The sequence below is a fragment of the Telmatherina bonti genome (assembly GCF_933228915.1).
Source record: "Telmatherina bonti genome assembly, chromosome: 15".
Classification (NCBI taxonomy): domain Eukaryota; kingdom Metazoa; phylum Chordata; class Actinopteri; order Atheriniformes; family Telmatherinidae; genus Telmatherina; species Telmatherina bonti.
In genome coordinates, this window is record NC_136613.1 from 28,890,736 (window position 1) to 28,906,485 (window position 15,750).

At 39.3% G+C, this 15,750-nt stretch overlaps 1 protein-coding gene across 1 annotated transcript in view; it reads left to right on the forward strand.

Moving 5' to 3' along the window:
• The window catches only part of ramp1 (receptor activity modifying protein 1), a gene marked incomplete at both ends in the record, with an annotated part of 96,557 nt that overhangs the window by 56,553 nt on the left and 24,254 nt on the right, over window positions 1-15,750 (forward strand). The window contains one exon of the mRNA XM_079254550.1: window positions 5,592-5,727. Coding sequence (XP_079110676.1) covers window positions 5,592-5,727 — 136 coding nt within the window. The remainder of the gene's footprint in view (window positions 1-5,591; window positions 5,728-15,750) is intronic.

Below are 15,750 nucleotides of genomic sequence, written 5' to 3' on the forward strand. Positions count from 1 at the left end.
ATATTTTTGCTTGATCTTTTTAGGTTTACCAAGTTGCTTAAGATTCATAATCCTCACCATACTTCCATCTAAAAGGGGGTGTCAGCTCCAGTAGTTCACCTTAGAAGGGGAAGTTTGTTGTTGCTGAGGACTCAGTCTGATGTTTCCCCTCAGGAACTGTGTCCCTTATTTTCTTGTTGTTTTTTTAAATTTTTTTATTTTTATGTCTCACAAACCTTTTTGATCCCAGTCTTTGATTGGATTTCTGTAGACCATAAAAAAGATTATCAAATCGGTTTCATATAGCTGTAAACAAGTTATTCATGTGTATGATCTTCACTTTTCTGCAGTTTTGTGCATAAACTATTTTCCCATCTTTCCTTTACTTCTCACCATAACATGTGACCTTAAATGCAGTCACTTTAAAACTTATGACCGAATATTTAGATCTTTTATTGGGTTAACACTGATATTGGGGCACTACTAGAGACATCACACTTTAAACATGACAGACTGTGACCCAGAAATACCTTGAGACTGACACAATTATCACATTTCAGCATAAATTAGCCTGATCCACAATTTTTACATAAAGCAACCCAGAAATTCAGCAGTGACTATCAGGGCAAGCACTTAGGGCAGCGGGGAGGTACAAACATTGCCTTTTAATGTGATAATCAGACTGAAATTACTACCTTTGGACAGTGGTAAGGCTGAGTCTTAAAACAGAGTAAGAAGCTTGAAATAGGGATATGGCCCCTTTGCATCAAAAGAAGTGCTTAGGATGCACCCTCACCTCTCTTTTAAAGTTTTTTGGACATGTCCAACTTGAAAAAGACCCAGAGATGGACACCAAATTCAACAAAGGGATTATTCTTCAGACACATTAGGGCTGTACAATTAATTGGATTTTGATCGTGATTGCGATTATGGTGGCCACAATTAAATAAACCTGATCATCTACGATATTTACATCCAAAACACAGCTCTGCTGCATGCATCTCTGATCACTCAGGTTCTTAACCAGTAGTCTGCCAACCACCAGGGGGCGAATGCATGGTCAAGGCTTCATTAAGCTGCCTTAATACCAAGTTCGCACACCTTTTACCAGTAGCCAGTGTCATTTAGTAAGAGCACTCTGCCAGCAGCCAGTTAAGTATCGTGGGATTGGTTGGACATTTGAGGTGGGCGTGATTAACACGGAAAAGCATGAGGTAGACAATTGCCGCTTCCCTATTTTTCCTGTTGCAGGTAAAACAGATTGTTTTGATTAAACAGCTGATCGAGGTGGTAAAAAAATACGAACATTTTTACAACATGTGTCATTAAAGTACACAAAGCCTGCCACATGCACGACCTGCTCTGCCGCGGACAAAGTTGCTCGTTAAATATGAAATAAGCAGCTTCATTGCACAAAAAGCGGACATCGCTACCCGCATTGATCCGACCTTGCTTCAGACGAGACTTCTCGCGGAGGATGTAACAAGTTTTAGGCTGATGAGAGCAAGTCATGTCAAGAATGGAAAATACAGCTGCATCAAAACACTGATTAAGAAATAGTAGATCCCTTCATGGAATTACTGTTCAAAAGGCACGTTACCTGTGCCATATGAAATGTATATATGTTAGTGATTACCGAGGCCGGCTTAAGGCAGGGGTAAGAGGGGGCAAATACTCTGCCCCCTCAAATGAAATCCGCCAAAACTGCACAAACTACCTAAACTCTCTCCCTCTGCACAGAGCTGCGTCCCGGTTGTACAGCATTGCATTGGGGGAGCCCCCTCCTTCTCCCCCAGTGATCAACCAATCAGCATTTAGTATGCAAATGAGTTGACAAGCAGCCTGATTGGTGGGTGTCAGGTTTCTCCCCTCGCTGAGGCGCTGCAGCGGTAAAATTATAGCGAAGTGAAACTCAGTTAAATACCTCGTAGCGATTTACATCGTGAGATAGGCTACTTAATAACTAATTAACAATAAATACAGTAGTATATACCATCTATGTGTTGTGTCAACAGGTTATTGTTGCTTTTTTAAGTGTGTTAGCCTGTCAGTGGGCGCATTACTCCATCACACATGAATACTGGATGCGTGGTGTGCCTGCTGAGAACACGTCTGGCCTGGGTATTCCCGGCCCGAGCCCCAAACATTTCTCATCAAGCCCCGAAGGATCTTTCAGCCCAGAAGAAATAAGTTTACATTAACTCACTTGCCTTATAATATTAAATAAGAAGGTAGTTTTTTTTTTATTTCCTGACTTCAGTGAATGCAACACAGGTACAACAAATTGACCAATCAGAGAAGAAGTTTACAGAAGCGGGGACACCTCCATGTTTTATTGGCTGATAGCCCGGAGTTTTAGGCCTAATCTGAATTTATTTTGAATTAGGGTGGACATCTTCAGCGGTTAAAATACACATCAGATGATTTATTTTAAAGAGGAGATGCAACTATTGGCTTCCAGTGGAAAGCCACTGGGTCAACATATGAAGTAGGTAAACAAACTACTCATTTTGATTAGGATGTCTTCAAAGTGACATGAACATGAAGCAGATCATTCATGACAGTATTGATACTTCCAAGGTTAAGCTAGTTATGCTAAACCGTTAGCCTGGTATTTGTCTGTTTCATACATTTGCATTAAATCCAGTGGGAAAGTGTGTGTGAGGCTGGAAAACGTCCCGAATTTCCCAAAACCACGAAGGAGGAGGAGGTGCTGCTGGGAGTGTGCACGTGCGTGTGTGCATGTGCGCGCGTCGTGTTGCAATAGATTAAAACCATATACAGTCTATGATAAAAACAGCTTTAACATCAGTGTGGAAGTTTTGTTTCTAGATGCAACTTCAGTTCAGATGTAGATAGAAAACAAACAGCTTTATAATAATATTTATTAATTAGTTTACCTGCAGGTCTCTGGCTGTTCAGTTATAGTCCAGCTGTTAAAGACGGTTTTACATCTTCTGTTGCTTTACAATATATTTGGAATAGAAAACCAGTCTTATGATCGCAGCTTTTTGGGTGTTTATGTATTAATGAGGACGGTGGTCTTGTATGTGTGTGTTGCTCCAGGATGGGCTGTTGGAGACTGGGGGGGACACAGTAGACCACTAGACTGAGCTGTATTTGATGTTTGCAGTTATTCATTTTGAGATTCGTCAATATGATTATTACCTCTACCACGACTGTCATTTAGCATTCTTTGTATTTTAACAGAGGTAATATTGTGGGGTGGGGGAAAAAAGCCTGTTGCATTACATGTCAGCAGTCCACCGTGCCACCTTCCTATGATGTCCTCTAATGTTTGATTTCCTGCTTGCGTTGTTCTCAGTATCAAAAGTAACTCACTTTGGATAAAAGCATCTGATAAATGACAATAGAATAGAATAAGATAGCAGACATGACATAAATAACACAAGCAGTAAATCAAACAGGAGGGTGGATGAGTGCTGGTCAGACTGGTGGGAGTCCAGTTGGACACAGGTCCTGCCATGCAGTGTTAGAGAATTTTTCTTTTTGTTTGTTAAGATGAGGCTTCCTGATAGAAATAGTTAACATTTAATTTAATAATTTGATTCACTTTGAATGCTTAACTACCATATAACTGAGTGACCTGTCCTGTCGCTTTGCATTCCAAGATTTACTCTGGAAAATAAAATGTTTTTATTATGTTCCTATTCTAGATTTATCATCAGATTTATCCAACTATCCAGAAACGATAAATTTAACACATTTAAACCGTTGAGTAGCATATTTCATAAATATCCTAGATTATTGAGCCTATGTCCCCAATAAATGACACTTGAGTTGTGGGCTCAGCCCCCAATGTAATTATTAGTTAGTTTATTAGTTTATTAGTGATTATTAGATATTGTAAAGTAGGGACTGAGTTTTTAAAAAAAAAAAAAAAGAGGAGAAAGTGAATAAAATTAAGAAAAAAATGTAATGTTCTGTGTTAGTTGTTTTTGTTGTTTGCTGAACTATGCCAGCGTAGTTTTATATTATAGTTTATTGTTATTTGGCTGTCTAATGAGACATTGGTTATGTTGTTAGCTGTTAAAACTTTGATGATTGATATTTCTCATTTTTTTATTATTTTAATGTATCTATAATTTTTTTATTCCTTTCCCCCTCTGAGGGATTGCCACCTTATTGTGGTCGGAGGGTTTGCGTGCCTCAGTGACCCCAAGAGCTATACCAGCAGGAGCTTTAGTTTCAGGTGGGACACCCAAGCTGGACAGGTCTTTGGTTCGAGGCCTGATGAAGTGCAATCCATTTATTTAGAGTGTCAGACTCTAACAGTCCCATTAAGAAAACACTTACAAAAAACAATAACAACAAAAAGAGCACAAGCGTCAAGTGCACACGCATGATGCCCCCTTCACATATCTGCCTGCCCCCCCAAGTATGCATTCCTAGAGCGGCCTTGGTGATTACAATATTGATCAAAATAATCATGATCATTATTTTGGTTATAATTGTGCAGCCCTAAGTCACATATAGATCCCAGTTTGAACTGGGAATTCCTTTAGGATGTCCCGGGAGGAACAGGAGAGAGCAACTGGAGAGAAGGATGTCTAGGTTTCCTTCTTGGATGTATTACCTCTTCAGCCCAACCTCAGAGAGGATAGATGGATGGATGGATGGATGGATGGTTGGATGTGGTGAACTGGGCTGCATTCACACCAGCTTCACCAGAACTGGACTTTTTTTAGTGGAAGTAAAATACAAACAGCTTGAAGTTGATGGTTGAGTCATCTCTTGAGCTTACATAAATCACAGACCATAATTTAAATCAGTTGCCAGGCAACATAACAATGCAGCTACATTGGGCCTCTATACAAACATATGATGTAAATAATCAAGCTAAATCTGAACTTTATTTTCTACAGTCGTCTTACTAGACCAGGTAGACAGAGTGTGACTCAGTTGGTCTGTTGGTTCTGCTGTGCTGTCTTTCCTGCAACTGCAAGTCCAGGTCCACTTTGTCCAATTTTTTTTTTTTTTTTGTCACAATTTCCTTCTTCATGATTTAATGTAACTGATCATTTGATCTGGTAGTTTTTTTTTTGTTTTTTTTTTTGTTTTTTTTGAAACGATGTGAAATACAACACTTGTGCAAACATATACATATACAGGCAGGATTGATTTTGAAACTTAAGTAACACAACGATCTGGTGCTCAGATGAGTCCAGCCTTTTCTGTCATCCCGTCTCCTGGTTAAGAATCACTAGTTTTGGTGCCTATTGATAACTGCATTTTCAGCTTCTGAACCACATTTTTCTATACAAATGTGCCAGTTTGAATGCCTGATGGGAAAAAATGTAAAAAGGAACCAAAAAGCATGTGCATATGTTTAGAGTGCTGCTCATACATAACATAAATACAAGGGAAACATTAAGAGTTTTAAACTGATCACTTCTCCACATAAGTTCAGAATGGATGGAAAAAAAACCCCAAAAAACATCAGTCTGCGATGCCATGAATCAATCTAATCTGATTTACACATTTCCCTGTGATCTAATTACCTCCTCACCTTTACCTTCTCCCTTTTTCATTTTCATCTTCACTTCATTCTGTCTTTCTTACCGTCTCTGTCTTCCTCTGTCTCTCAGCAGTGTCTCAGTGTATGGTAGCCCAGGGGTGTGGGTCCCACTACGAATATGCTATTGAAGAATTCTGCCTGGCCAAATTCAAGCTGGACATGGAAGAACTGGATCAGAGGCAGTGGTGTAGTTGGGAAGACACAGTCGAGTGAGTATGATGTTTTTGACACTCAACAGAAAGAGCCATACATGTACAAACGAAAGCAGACTGACTCCTATAAATCAGTATGTTAAATCCTATAAATCACTTTGTATGTTGTAAACAACATACAAAGTGCTTCACGTCTGAAATTTGCATGACATTAAAAATCTGTCTCCTCTTTGTTAGTTATTTTAAGTAACCAGCATTGTTAATTACTTGTTATTATCCTTTTTTTAAAAAAAATAGATTATCTCTACAGACATAAGGTTAATTTTCATCATGATCCCTGAGCTTTTATGAGCGTGTCAAAGCTCACCGGCCACTTTAAGAGTAACCCCAATCTGTTTGGCAGTGGTAGATGTTGTGTCACTTTGCTGATTTTTTTCAAGAGAGCAAACTTTGTCTGAAGCAACATCCATATGCACAGAACTGATTTTCTTTTTTATACATATTTGATAAAAATAAAACCATTTCAAGAAATGCATGCGTCCACATAAAACACCTGAAAACACTGCAGTATATATACTAGGCTGGTCATGCAGTGATGGGGACAAACATGTATTAATGTGTCCTTTCCTTTTTATTTAAATTATTCGATCGCACTGAAAAAGGAGACGCTCCCCAATCTCATTGTACACAGAACAGTGGCATCAAACGGCATTCTGATTCTGATAGGATAATGAGCATGATGCAATGGAAACAAGCATACATAGAAGAAGAAAGTGCAGCATTTGAGCTAAAAACAATTTTTTTTTTTTTTTTCCCACAAATGGTGTCTTTAAAAGTCTAATCATATTTCGTAATCCTCCATGATTGTAGCTGTTGGCAGGGTTGTGATTACAGGTTAAAGATAAAAAGTTAATATGCATTATGTTGTAAAACAAGGAAAGAAAACCAATAAATTTCCAGTGAGTAGCAACTGTCTGGACCAAAATGCCCGATCCATGTCACAGATCAAAGGAGACTGGGCAGACTGGTTGGATATGACAGAAAGGTAACCACTGGTTCCAACCAAGGCATAAAGAATCCCATGTCTAATTAAACAGCCCATCTAACCTTGAAGCAGATGGCCTAAAGCAGCAGAAGACCACACCGAGTGCCACTGCTGTCATGAACAGGAAAGTGAGGCTACAGTTCACACACACTCACTAAAAACCAAAAATTAGGAGATGGATAAATTTGATTTAAATCTGATGAGTCTCTATTTTAGCTGCAACATTCAGATGGTTGGATCACGATTAGGTGGAAACAACATAAAAACATGGCTCCATCCCTCCTACACCTGTGATATACCTCTGCACACTACAGCCTATCTGAGTGAGCTCTCCAACGGCCCCCACAGTCACAGGATCTCAATCCAAAATAGCAGCTTTGGGATTGAAAGGAAGATTCTCATAGTTGATGTACAGCTAACGAATCTGCGGCAACTGTTTGATGCTTCATGTCAATATGAAGCAAAATCTCTCTGGAATGTTTTCAACACCTTGTTGAATCTGTGACACCGAGAATAAAGACAGTTCTGAAGGCAAAAATGGGTGCAAACTGGTACAAGCATGGTGGACCTAATAAAGAGATTAGAAACTTTATATCATGCTGGTTCTCTTTACGAGTCCACGTTTTTGGTCACCATTCAACAGATGATTAAAATCTGAGTAAAAGAACAGATGATTAATGTTGGTGACAAAAAAGGGGGAGTGTCCAAAGACAGTCTGAACAAAAGCTGCATGCCTTTGGCAAAAAAAAGAGATTGTTGGTATGTGCACATTTTTGTTCTGACTGTAGCAGATGCCTGGTGCCAGATTTTTCTAAATTACTCTTACTATTTGCCAAGTCGTATTGTAAAAGTCAGAAGAATTCATCTGCTGTGTAACAGCATAACAATTACATCATGTCTGACCACAAAGGTAAAAAAAAGTGGCTGATTTTAAGCCTCAAATATGAAAATTTTTGAGGCGGCCCATTACGCTTGTGAGAGCAGCTCATTGGGATGGTTGAGGACTGGTGCACCCTTGAAAGTGGCTTTTGTGGCAATATGGTCATGCTATAAATAGACCAATCAGGAGAAGGCATGTTTAGTCCTTTGTCTCAACTTCCAATTTTTAAAATTCAGATTCACTAAATCATTATTTGGACGACAAAGCTACTCTGTGTTCATGCGGGTTAGTTTGACAGAAACTTGGATAGCAGGATCAGTCTGCAACTACCGGTAAAGATTAAACAACTCCACGGTGCATCGTGGTGTTCCAGATCCTGCGTTGTGCATTAAAACCATGTAATGTATCGATCCGAATTGTTTAACCTGCTTATACCCACACAGTCCCACACAGTAAACATTTTATACCAAAATTTTATATTTTTTTCACAAAACTAACTAAATATGCTAAAATAAAAGAACTATATTATGTTGTTTTCAATGTACTTTTTAACCTAAACAACTGTTGAGCTACAGCACATTTCTTTTATTCACCTGTCAAAAGTCAGCGATCTAAACCAGGAGAATAACTCGTTGCTTTGGTGATGCCTATAACGGAGTGATATTAGAGTTATTTAACTCGTCAAACTACTTGTGCATGTATAAAAAAATGATGCATTAGAGTTCTCACTGACCATAGTAAACCTTTATATATAACACACTTTAATTCAATTCAATTTAATTCAACTTTATTTGTATGCCGCCACTTCACAACAATGTTGTCACAGGGCACTTTACATACACAAATCAACATACACATAATTTCAAGCCAATTCATACATATCCTATAATAGAAACCAACTGATTGCATCGAATCATGACTTCGATCCAATCCCCCATCCTGAGCATGCATGCGGCGACAGTGGGAAGGAAAAAACTCCCCTTTAACAAGAAGAAAACCTCCGGCAGAACCCGGCTCAGGGAGGGCAGCCATCTGCCTCGACTGGTTGGGGTGGAGAGGACAGGAAAGACAGAACAACATGTACAACTGCACTTATTCAGGAAGACCTGCAGAAAAAAGGAGAAATAAGTTAGAGACTGCAATATTGGCATATATTATTATACATTAATATATTAGAGAAATAGAGCGCGGTACTTCTCAGTGCATCAGGTAACATCCCCATTGCTACATAAGTAATGGTTGGCTAGACCACCCATAACTATAAGAGCAAAGAGCATAACCTGGATAGTTGGGTCCTGTACATGCAGACTCCAACTCAGGAGAAGCTCATATCCTAACTATAAGAATCATGGAAAAGGAAGGTTTTCAGTTTGATCCTAAAGGTGTGGAGGGAGTCTGCCTCTCGAACCCACGGTGGGAGCTGGTTCCATAAGAGAGGAGCCTGATAGCTAAAGGCCTTTCCTCCCATAGTACTCTTTGAGACTCTGGGAACCACCAGTTTTACTTTATTGCTCCACTTTGGTCAACTTTGTTTTTAAACTATCAAAATAAATTATATATGAGGGACATTAAGAATTTTAAATAATATAATTAAAATAAAGAAAAATATTAGGTCATTATGTACAAAAGACAAATGTGAACAGACTGGTTTTAAGTAGACATTTAAAAACAGATATAGATGAAGTGTGTTTAATATTTACAGGTGGTAAAGTCCTCAGTTTAGATGCTGCCACCACAAAGACACAGGGCCTTATGTATAAATCTGTCACATGCACAAAACCTGGCGTACGACAATTATAGTCAACTTTTGGGATTTATCAAAACACAACTTGGTGGTAAAATGTCCATACCTCCACGCCAACTCTGATCCTGGCGTACGCACAAAATCTGGAGAAACGGGAAACGGCGACACCAAAGGCAGAAAATAAAACCAAATAAATGGTGTGAAATTTGAGATATTTGTTCAAAATCAAACACAAACTTTCACACAGAATGTTGTACATTAACAGCATTTGCAAAAATTTAGAAGATACGTATTTGATATGGTTACTTACATGTAAAATGTCAACCACTAAAATATGTTCTGAAAGAGGTTAAAGATACAGTACAGATTTAATGCAATGCTTTGAATTGAACACAACACATATAACTGGTTTGGACCGATTATGCGGGTTGTGGTTTTGACCAGTTCTCTCAGAAATATAAGTCTTAGTCTCAGAATGCATAACCCTGGATGTCCAGGTGGAAAACATGTTTCAGTGGGGACATGACCTCAGACTGCAACCATTGACGATGGTCCTTGCTGTGTTTTTTGGCATGCCTTAGCTGTAGAGTGGAGTGGACGAGGAATCAGTTTTAAGGAAGGAGGACTGGAGAAGTAAAGAATGATGTGGAAAAAACACAACAGTGGCAACTAATTTCAAAGGGCCAAGTGCTTCACAGCAACGTAGCTTCGGAGCAAAACACTTTCTACACAGATAGAGAAGTTTTGTATTAAGTTTCAGAGGCAAATGAATTTATTCAGAGGGAATTTGAACATTAATTCTATGAGACTTCAAAAACACAGACTTTAGTTTGTATGTAATGGACGGAAATGACATTTGTAAATTAAATTGGACAGAAAAATATAATGACCAACTTTGTCTTTAAGGCAAACTATAAACTATTTCCCATTGAAAAGGTAAGAAAAGAACAAGAGAAGGCAGATGAATGAAGGACTGAAATGTCAAAAATGGCTTGGCTGGATAAAAAAGGTCACGCATCGCCACGCCTTGTCCCCATTTGAGGACGCACCGCATTCTGGCGAAGACGCCTCTACAGATCTTTAATTCACATCAAATGACATTTGGATTCTTGTTCGCAGCACCTTCCCTGCTCTCGGTGAGTCTCTGCTGTCAAACGGTTCATTTCCTAAGCCTTTGTGTCTGTCTGCAGCTGTCACATCAGTCACATCATGCAAAGTTTATATTCCACTCCCACCTCATAAAACACTTAGCAGTCTCTTACAGTCACTGTGGTCTGCATTATTAAACGCTATTTTCTTTCCATATTCTTCCTTTTTATTGTTCTTTACAGGCTTTCAGAATAAGAACTCCGCTGCCAAACTTGCTTTGCATGACCACTTTTCTTCTGCATAAAACATGAACTGAATTAAATACTCTTTTTCATGTCCTATAAAAGGCAACCACGATCCCGTCTGAAACTGTAACACTGTTACTTTCCTTTCCCGTCCCGCTCTTTCAAGTCTCTTCGCTACTTTGTTTTTCATCTGCTTCCTCTCATCTCCTTTCACCTCTGCCTTATCACATCCCCCTTGTGTCTCATAGATGTTAATGCTAAGACATTATGGGCCCCCCCGCCTTCAGTTTAATGACATCTTTAATATTTCTGCCCTCCACAAATCCCAAAAGAAGCACATTATTGTTACGGCAAAGTGTCCGCTGTATGCTCTCGTCTCAGTTTTCTCACATGTTGCCATCCACTCATGAAATTAGAAAATAGAGAAATGATGTGCACTGGTCATAACGCCGTTACTCACCACAAAATACAGGGATTAACGCCTTTCAGAGTGTAAATTGAAAGTTTTGAGAGTGATAGATGGAAGCAGGATTACCCAGAATGGAAGGATCAATAAATGAAAGAGTGTGTGTAACTTGGTGACAAGCACTAATCACCAAGCTGCTGTAAAGCTCATCAGCCGAAAATCCCCAAGCTGCATCTTTGCATTTCTAATCAGTCTTTTTGGGATGCAAGCAAGCAGCAAATGTACTAATGGCAGCTGTTAGCATGAATTATGTTTGAATCATGAGCGATCTGTAAATCAAACAACCTCAGAAGGCAAGAAAGCTGGCGGGATGTCAGCTCCGAGAGGAGGCAGCATGAATGGGCTTCGTCTCTTGCAGCCATTTGAATCCACTGATAGGAAATCAACAAGCTGAAACACTGGAAGTGTTTATTGTGTGCCAGTGAGTTTTGACTCCTCCATGAAAGTGAGTCAACATGTAAAAACAGGAAAACTTACTTGATAAACACAGGAGAAAATTAGGGGGACTATTTGAGACACCTGAAGTTGATGTCATCTCCTACATCACCAGATGATTGTAACGGTGTGTTCAGACCAAACCCGTTTTGAGCGTTTTTGACGCTCAAAACGCTGAACTCTCGACGCTGGTCACTAAACTGCCACTTTTGTGTCCGACATCCAAAATGCTCCTGACACTCCTGACGCGTTTGCCGCTTGTCTGGAGCGAGGGGGAAAGGCGGCGGAAAAGAGAGGAGGAAAGGCGGAGCTTTTCTTCCGGTCAGTCTGAATGATGGCAGATTCAGTAGAGAGATGGCATGGTTTTATTTAATAAATAAAGCTAGAGAACGTTGTCGTAGGGCAGTGATAGTCAGTGTTAATGCAACAAGAGCAGAGAGCCGCCACCCCCCCACCCCCAAACAAAGCGTTGCTAGGCAATTTATCCTGCTACGTTGCCAAATCAGAAACATTCAGCTTTTTAGCAAGGAATGGTTATCCTAAATATTGCACGGAGTCGCATCTCAGCCCCGTGTCTGGGTTCACCACAGGAATCCTCCAGCAGCTGCGAGCTGATCGCTCTCATTGGTTGACGCCCCGCGTCAAGCGGCAAAAGTTCAGCTTTGTCCATCTCTGGCTTTTTCCGCGCGGAACACCGACACTCAAAATGCGACGCGAGAAAGCTCGACGCCGTTGCGTGGGGAAGGGGTCTTAACACACCGTTAATGACCAACTTGGCCCAGTAAAATGAACCTTGGAAATGCTCCTGCGGTAGCTAATTTAACACCTTTAGTGTGTGCCAACCACTGTTTATTGGATAGTAATAACACATTAAGCCAGATGTGAGTTCACATCAACAACTGCTTTTGTCTCACTGAGATCTACAGAATAAAAAATAAGCCCTCGCTGCTAGTTGACGTTTACATTCTAGCCTTAGCATTGTGACTCATGCTATGACCCTGTTGAGCTTCTGTTGTTAATTTAAGCAACATTATAGATAGGGGTGGGACTTTAACACGTTAATTATGATTAATTAATTACAGCAAAATTAACACATTTTAAGCGTTTACATTAGAAGCAACTAATTAGTAACTTTTTGTTGTGATAATTAAGACTTTCAGTGAGTAACATGAACATTACCCGAAGCAGTGTAAGCCCCTCCCCGCATCCAGAAGACCAACAAGAAGCTTTGTCCCTGCATCCAGCTTCAAGCTGGATTCAGAGCAGGAGGTGATCACCTCTGATGCATGACCAGACTGAAGTTGAGACGGATTGATCCTGGGCCTGGTTCACTGTCAGATTTGAATGTCCATTAATGAAGAATGGGGATGAAAAGATTTTACAAGATAAAAATATTGTAGTTTAAATTAGAAAACAGCTTCAGCTGTTAAACTTAGCAAGGGATGTCTTCGATTTCTTTTTTAAAGTTTCAAAATTAAATAAATTTTTCCAGACCTTAATAGAGTTATAATATTTATGCCTGTGTATATTATTCTATTTAGACATCCACTTATATCCACTTAAGTTAAAATAAAATTACTTAAATACTGGACAGGACAAAAAATGCTTTTTGGGGGAGGTGTTGTTTTGTGGTTAAAATTTGATTAATTAAAATTAATTAAATACAAAGCCTGTAATTTATTAGATTAATTTTTTTTAATTGAGTCCCACCCCTAATTATAAAGGGACACGGCCCTGCAACACAAATGGCACATTACTTTATTGGTACTGGAAAAAAATCTCTCTCTTACCCTGAAAGACATCGGCAGGCCTCATCATTAGCCAAAGAAAATAATCAGACTTCTTTATAGACAGTGGGGTTTTTGTATATTTCCAATTTCCCCAGGTATATTTCACATTTATACCTCTTGGTCCTCCAGAGCCTTATGTGAGGTCAGACCATTTTAAACTCCTTCATAATAAACATGACACCCACTATAGTGTAGGTCACTGCCTTCACAGAGGTGGAAGTGTAGATATTAACTCTGCACCCATGCAGATGATGGACTATAAACTATGCTGCAGCCATCTCTATCTGAAATAATCCATTTAGGTTGTCTCAGGTGGATAAATACATAAGTGTAACATGTTTATGTAACTGTCATGTAAAAATATACATTTCCTAAAATGGTGTTTTTGTCTTCAAGCCAAGAGATACGTTTTATTTTGTTAAATGTCTCAGAGTTTTGAGTTCTCTTCTCTGCACTTGTCATAAAAACATTGAAAAACAAGGAGAAAAACTCCTTTGTTTTAATCCTGTGACCACTGTGACTAAATTATCCATTTAAGCCATTACTTGTTAGAAAAACTCCAGCACAACATATACCAAACAGCTCATCAAAACCTGGATTAGCCGTTCCTTTCTGCTGCTCCAACTCACACCAGCACACAATGAAGCCATTATCCCTCCAAACGGCCTTTGGAGATAAATTGAAAATGCTTCTTTATCCTGTAAGCCTGTGAGTAGGCAGGCATGCAAACATGTCTGACTGACAGATGACTTAGTTGGGTTAATGAGAGACAACCCACACCTTTTTGCTAGTATACCGCTTTGCTAAGGAGTAACACCGGATATGTGTCCATTCCTGTACATAAGGATGTTAAACTTCCCTGTGTCAGAGTAAATTGTGCCTTTTTATTTTACATTTTCATGATGTGCTGCTTGGTATTTGTTCTGTATCCACAGGGCCATCTTTATCCACATTAGCATGTTAAAGACGCTAATTTGAGCCTTTTTTTTTCAAACTGCAGCACCATTTAGAGTTGTAACATACGTCCCAACTTCAGGCTAACATCTAGGAATCACTGTCATGCTTCCAGGCCTTGTTAAATAAACCATAATAAAGACAATATTTTGGTTTTAGGAAACTCTGAATGCTCTTGAACTTTGCAGCTAACCAATTAAGTATCTGTTCACCTGGCGTGGGGCCAGTTATTCTTGTTAATAAACCTAAACAGACTCCTGCTGTTGTAATTATATCAGCCTTAAATGTCCAGTGTTGATGAAATGACATGTAATTTAAAGAAAAATGTTAATTGCAACCAGTGAGAATATATCCCAGCATCTCCCACATGAACAACAAAAGCCTGCTGTAGAAGCAGCCTTTGTTGTAGCCATTGTGGGATGTTGATGGTGCAACAAGAAAGATCTGGGGGGGACGCGACATGTCATGACCCACATCGTGGGCTGTGACAAAACAAAGAAAGGACATGCAAAACACTGCCAAAATATACTTTATTTAGAAAAGTAGAGCTGTGTTGATAAAAAAAAGACACAACCACAGAAGACCAAAAGCAGCGAAGACCCCTTCCCCACGCACCAAGAACAAACAAACGCACGCTAGCACGCGCAGAGGACAAACGACATTCAACCAACACACGTCTGCACTGTGCAAAACTCAAAGCAGATGAGTTGCACAATAGACTGTGACAAAACGAGGAAAGGACACACAAGTTACTACTAAAATGTTTGCAGGATGCACCACAGCCAGGTGATCTGATGAAAAGGAACCACCCATTTCCCACAACACCCTATGAACAAAGGACAAGTTAGCATTGGGATGCAGACTTGGCTCAGGTTTGTACATAAATAAGCAAGAAATGAAAATCTAGTAATCTATATAACTCCATAATAAATATAAATACTACACATAAACATATTGCGCTAAAATAACATTACATCAATGCAAATAGCAGCGAGGAGTTGAAGTAGCAGCAAGGTTATTATACTATGAACGTATTGTGGTCCTTGTTTTTTCCTTTTACATTTTTTGATGGACTTGTTGAACGTGATTATACCTCTTAGAATAAAACAGCCCATGGATATGAAGTGCTGTCAAAGAAGTTTAAAGCTTCCCAGTGAACACACGACAACTAACTAAAATACCTGCCAAAAAGAGTCAAATAAGTTTTAATTTGGAATTAATAATTCAGAATTAAATAATTCGGAATTAACGTATTCTATGAGTTTATATGAAAATAATAATTCCAAATGGAGGTTTACACAAAACACGTCCTCACTTAATTCCTCTTTAGAGCGGCGGGTTGGAAAGAGTTCTGATTGGACAGAGGTGCAGGTAACGAATGAAGTATACTGGAAATAAACAAAGTTGGCTCCATGCTTCTCGTCTTTTCAGT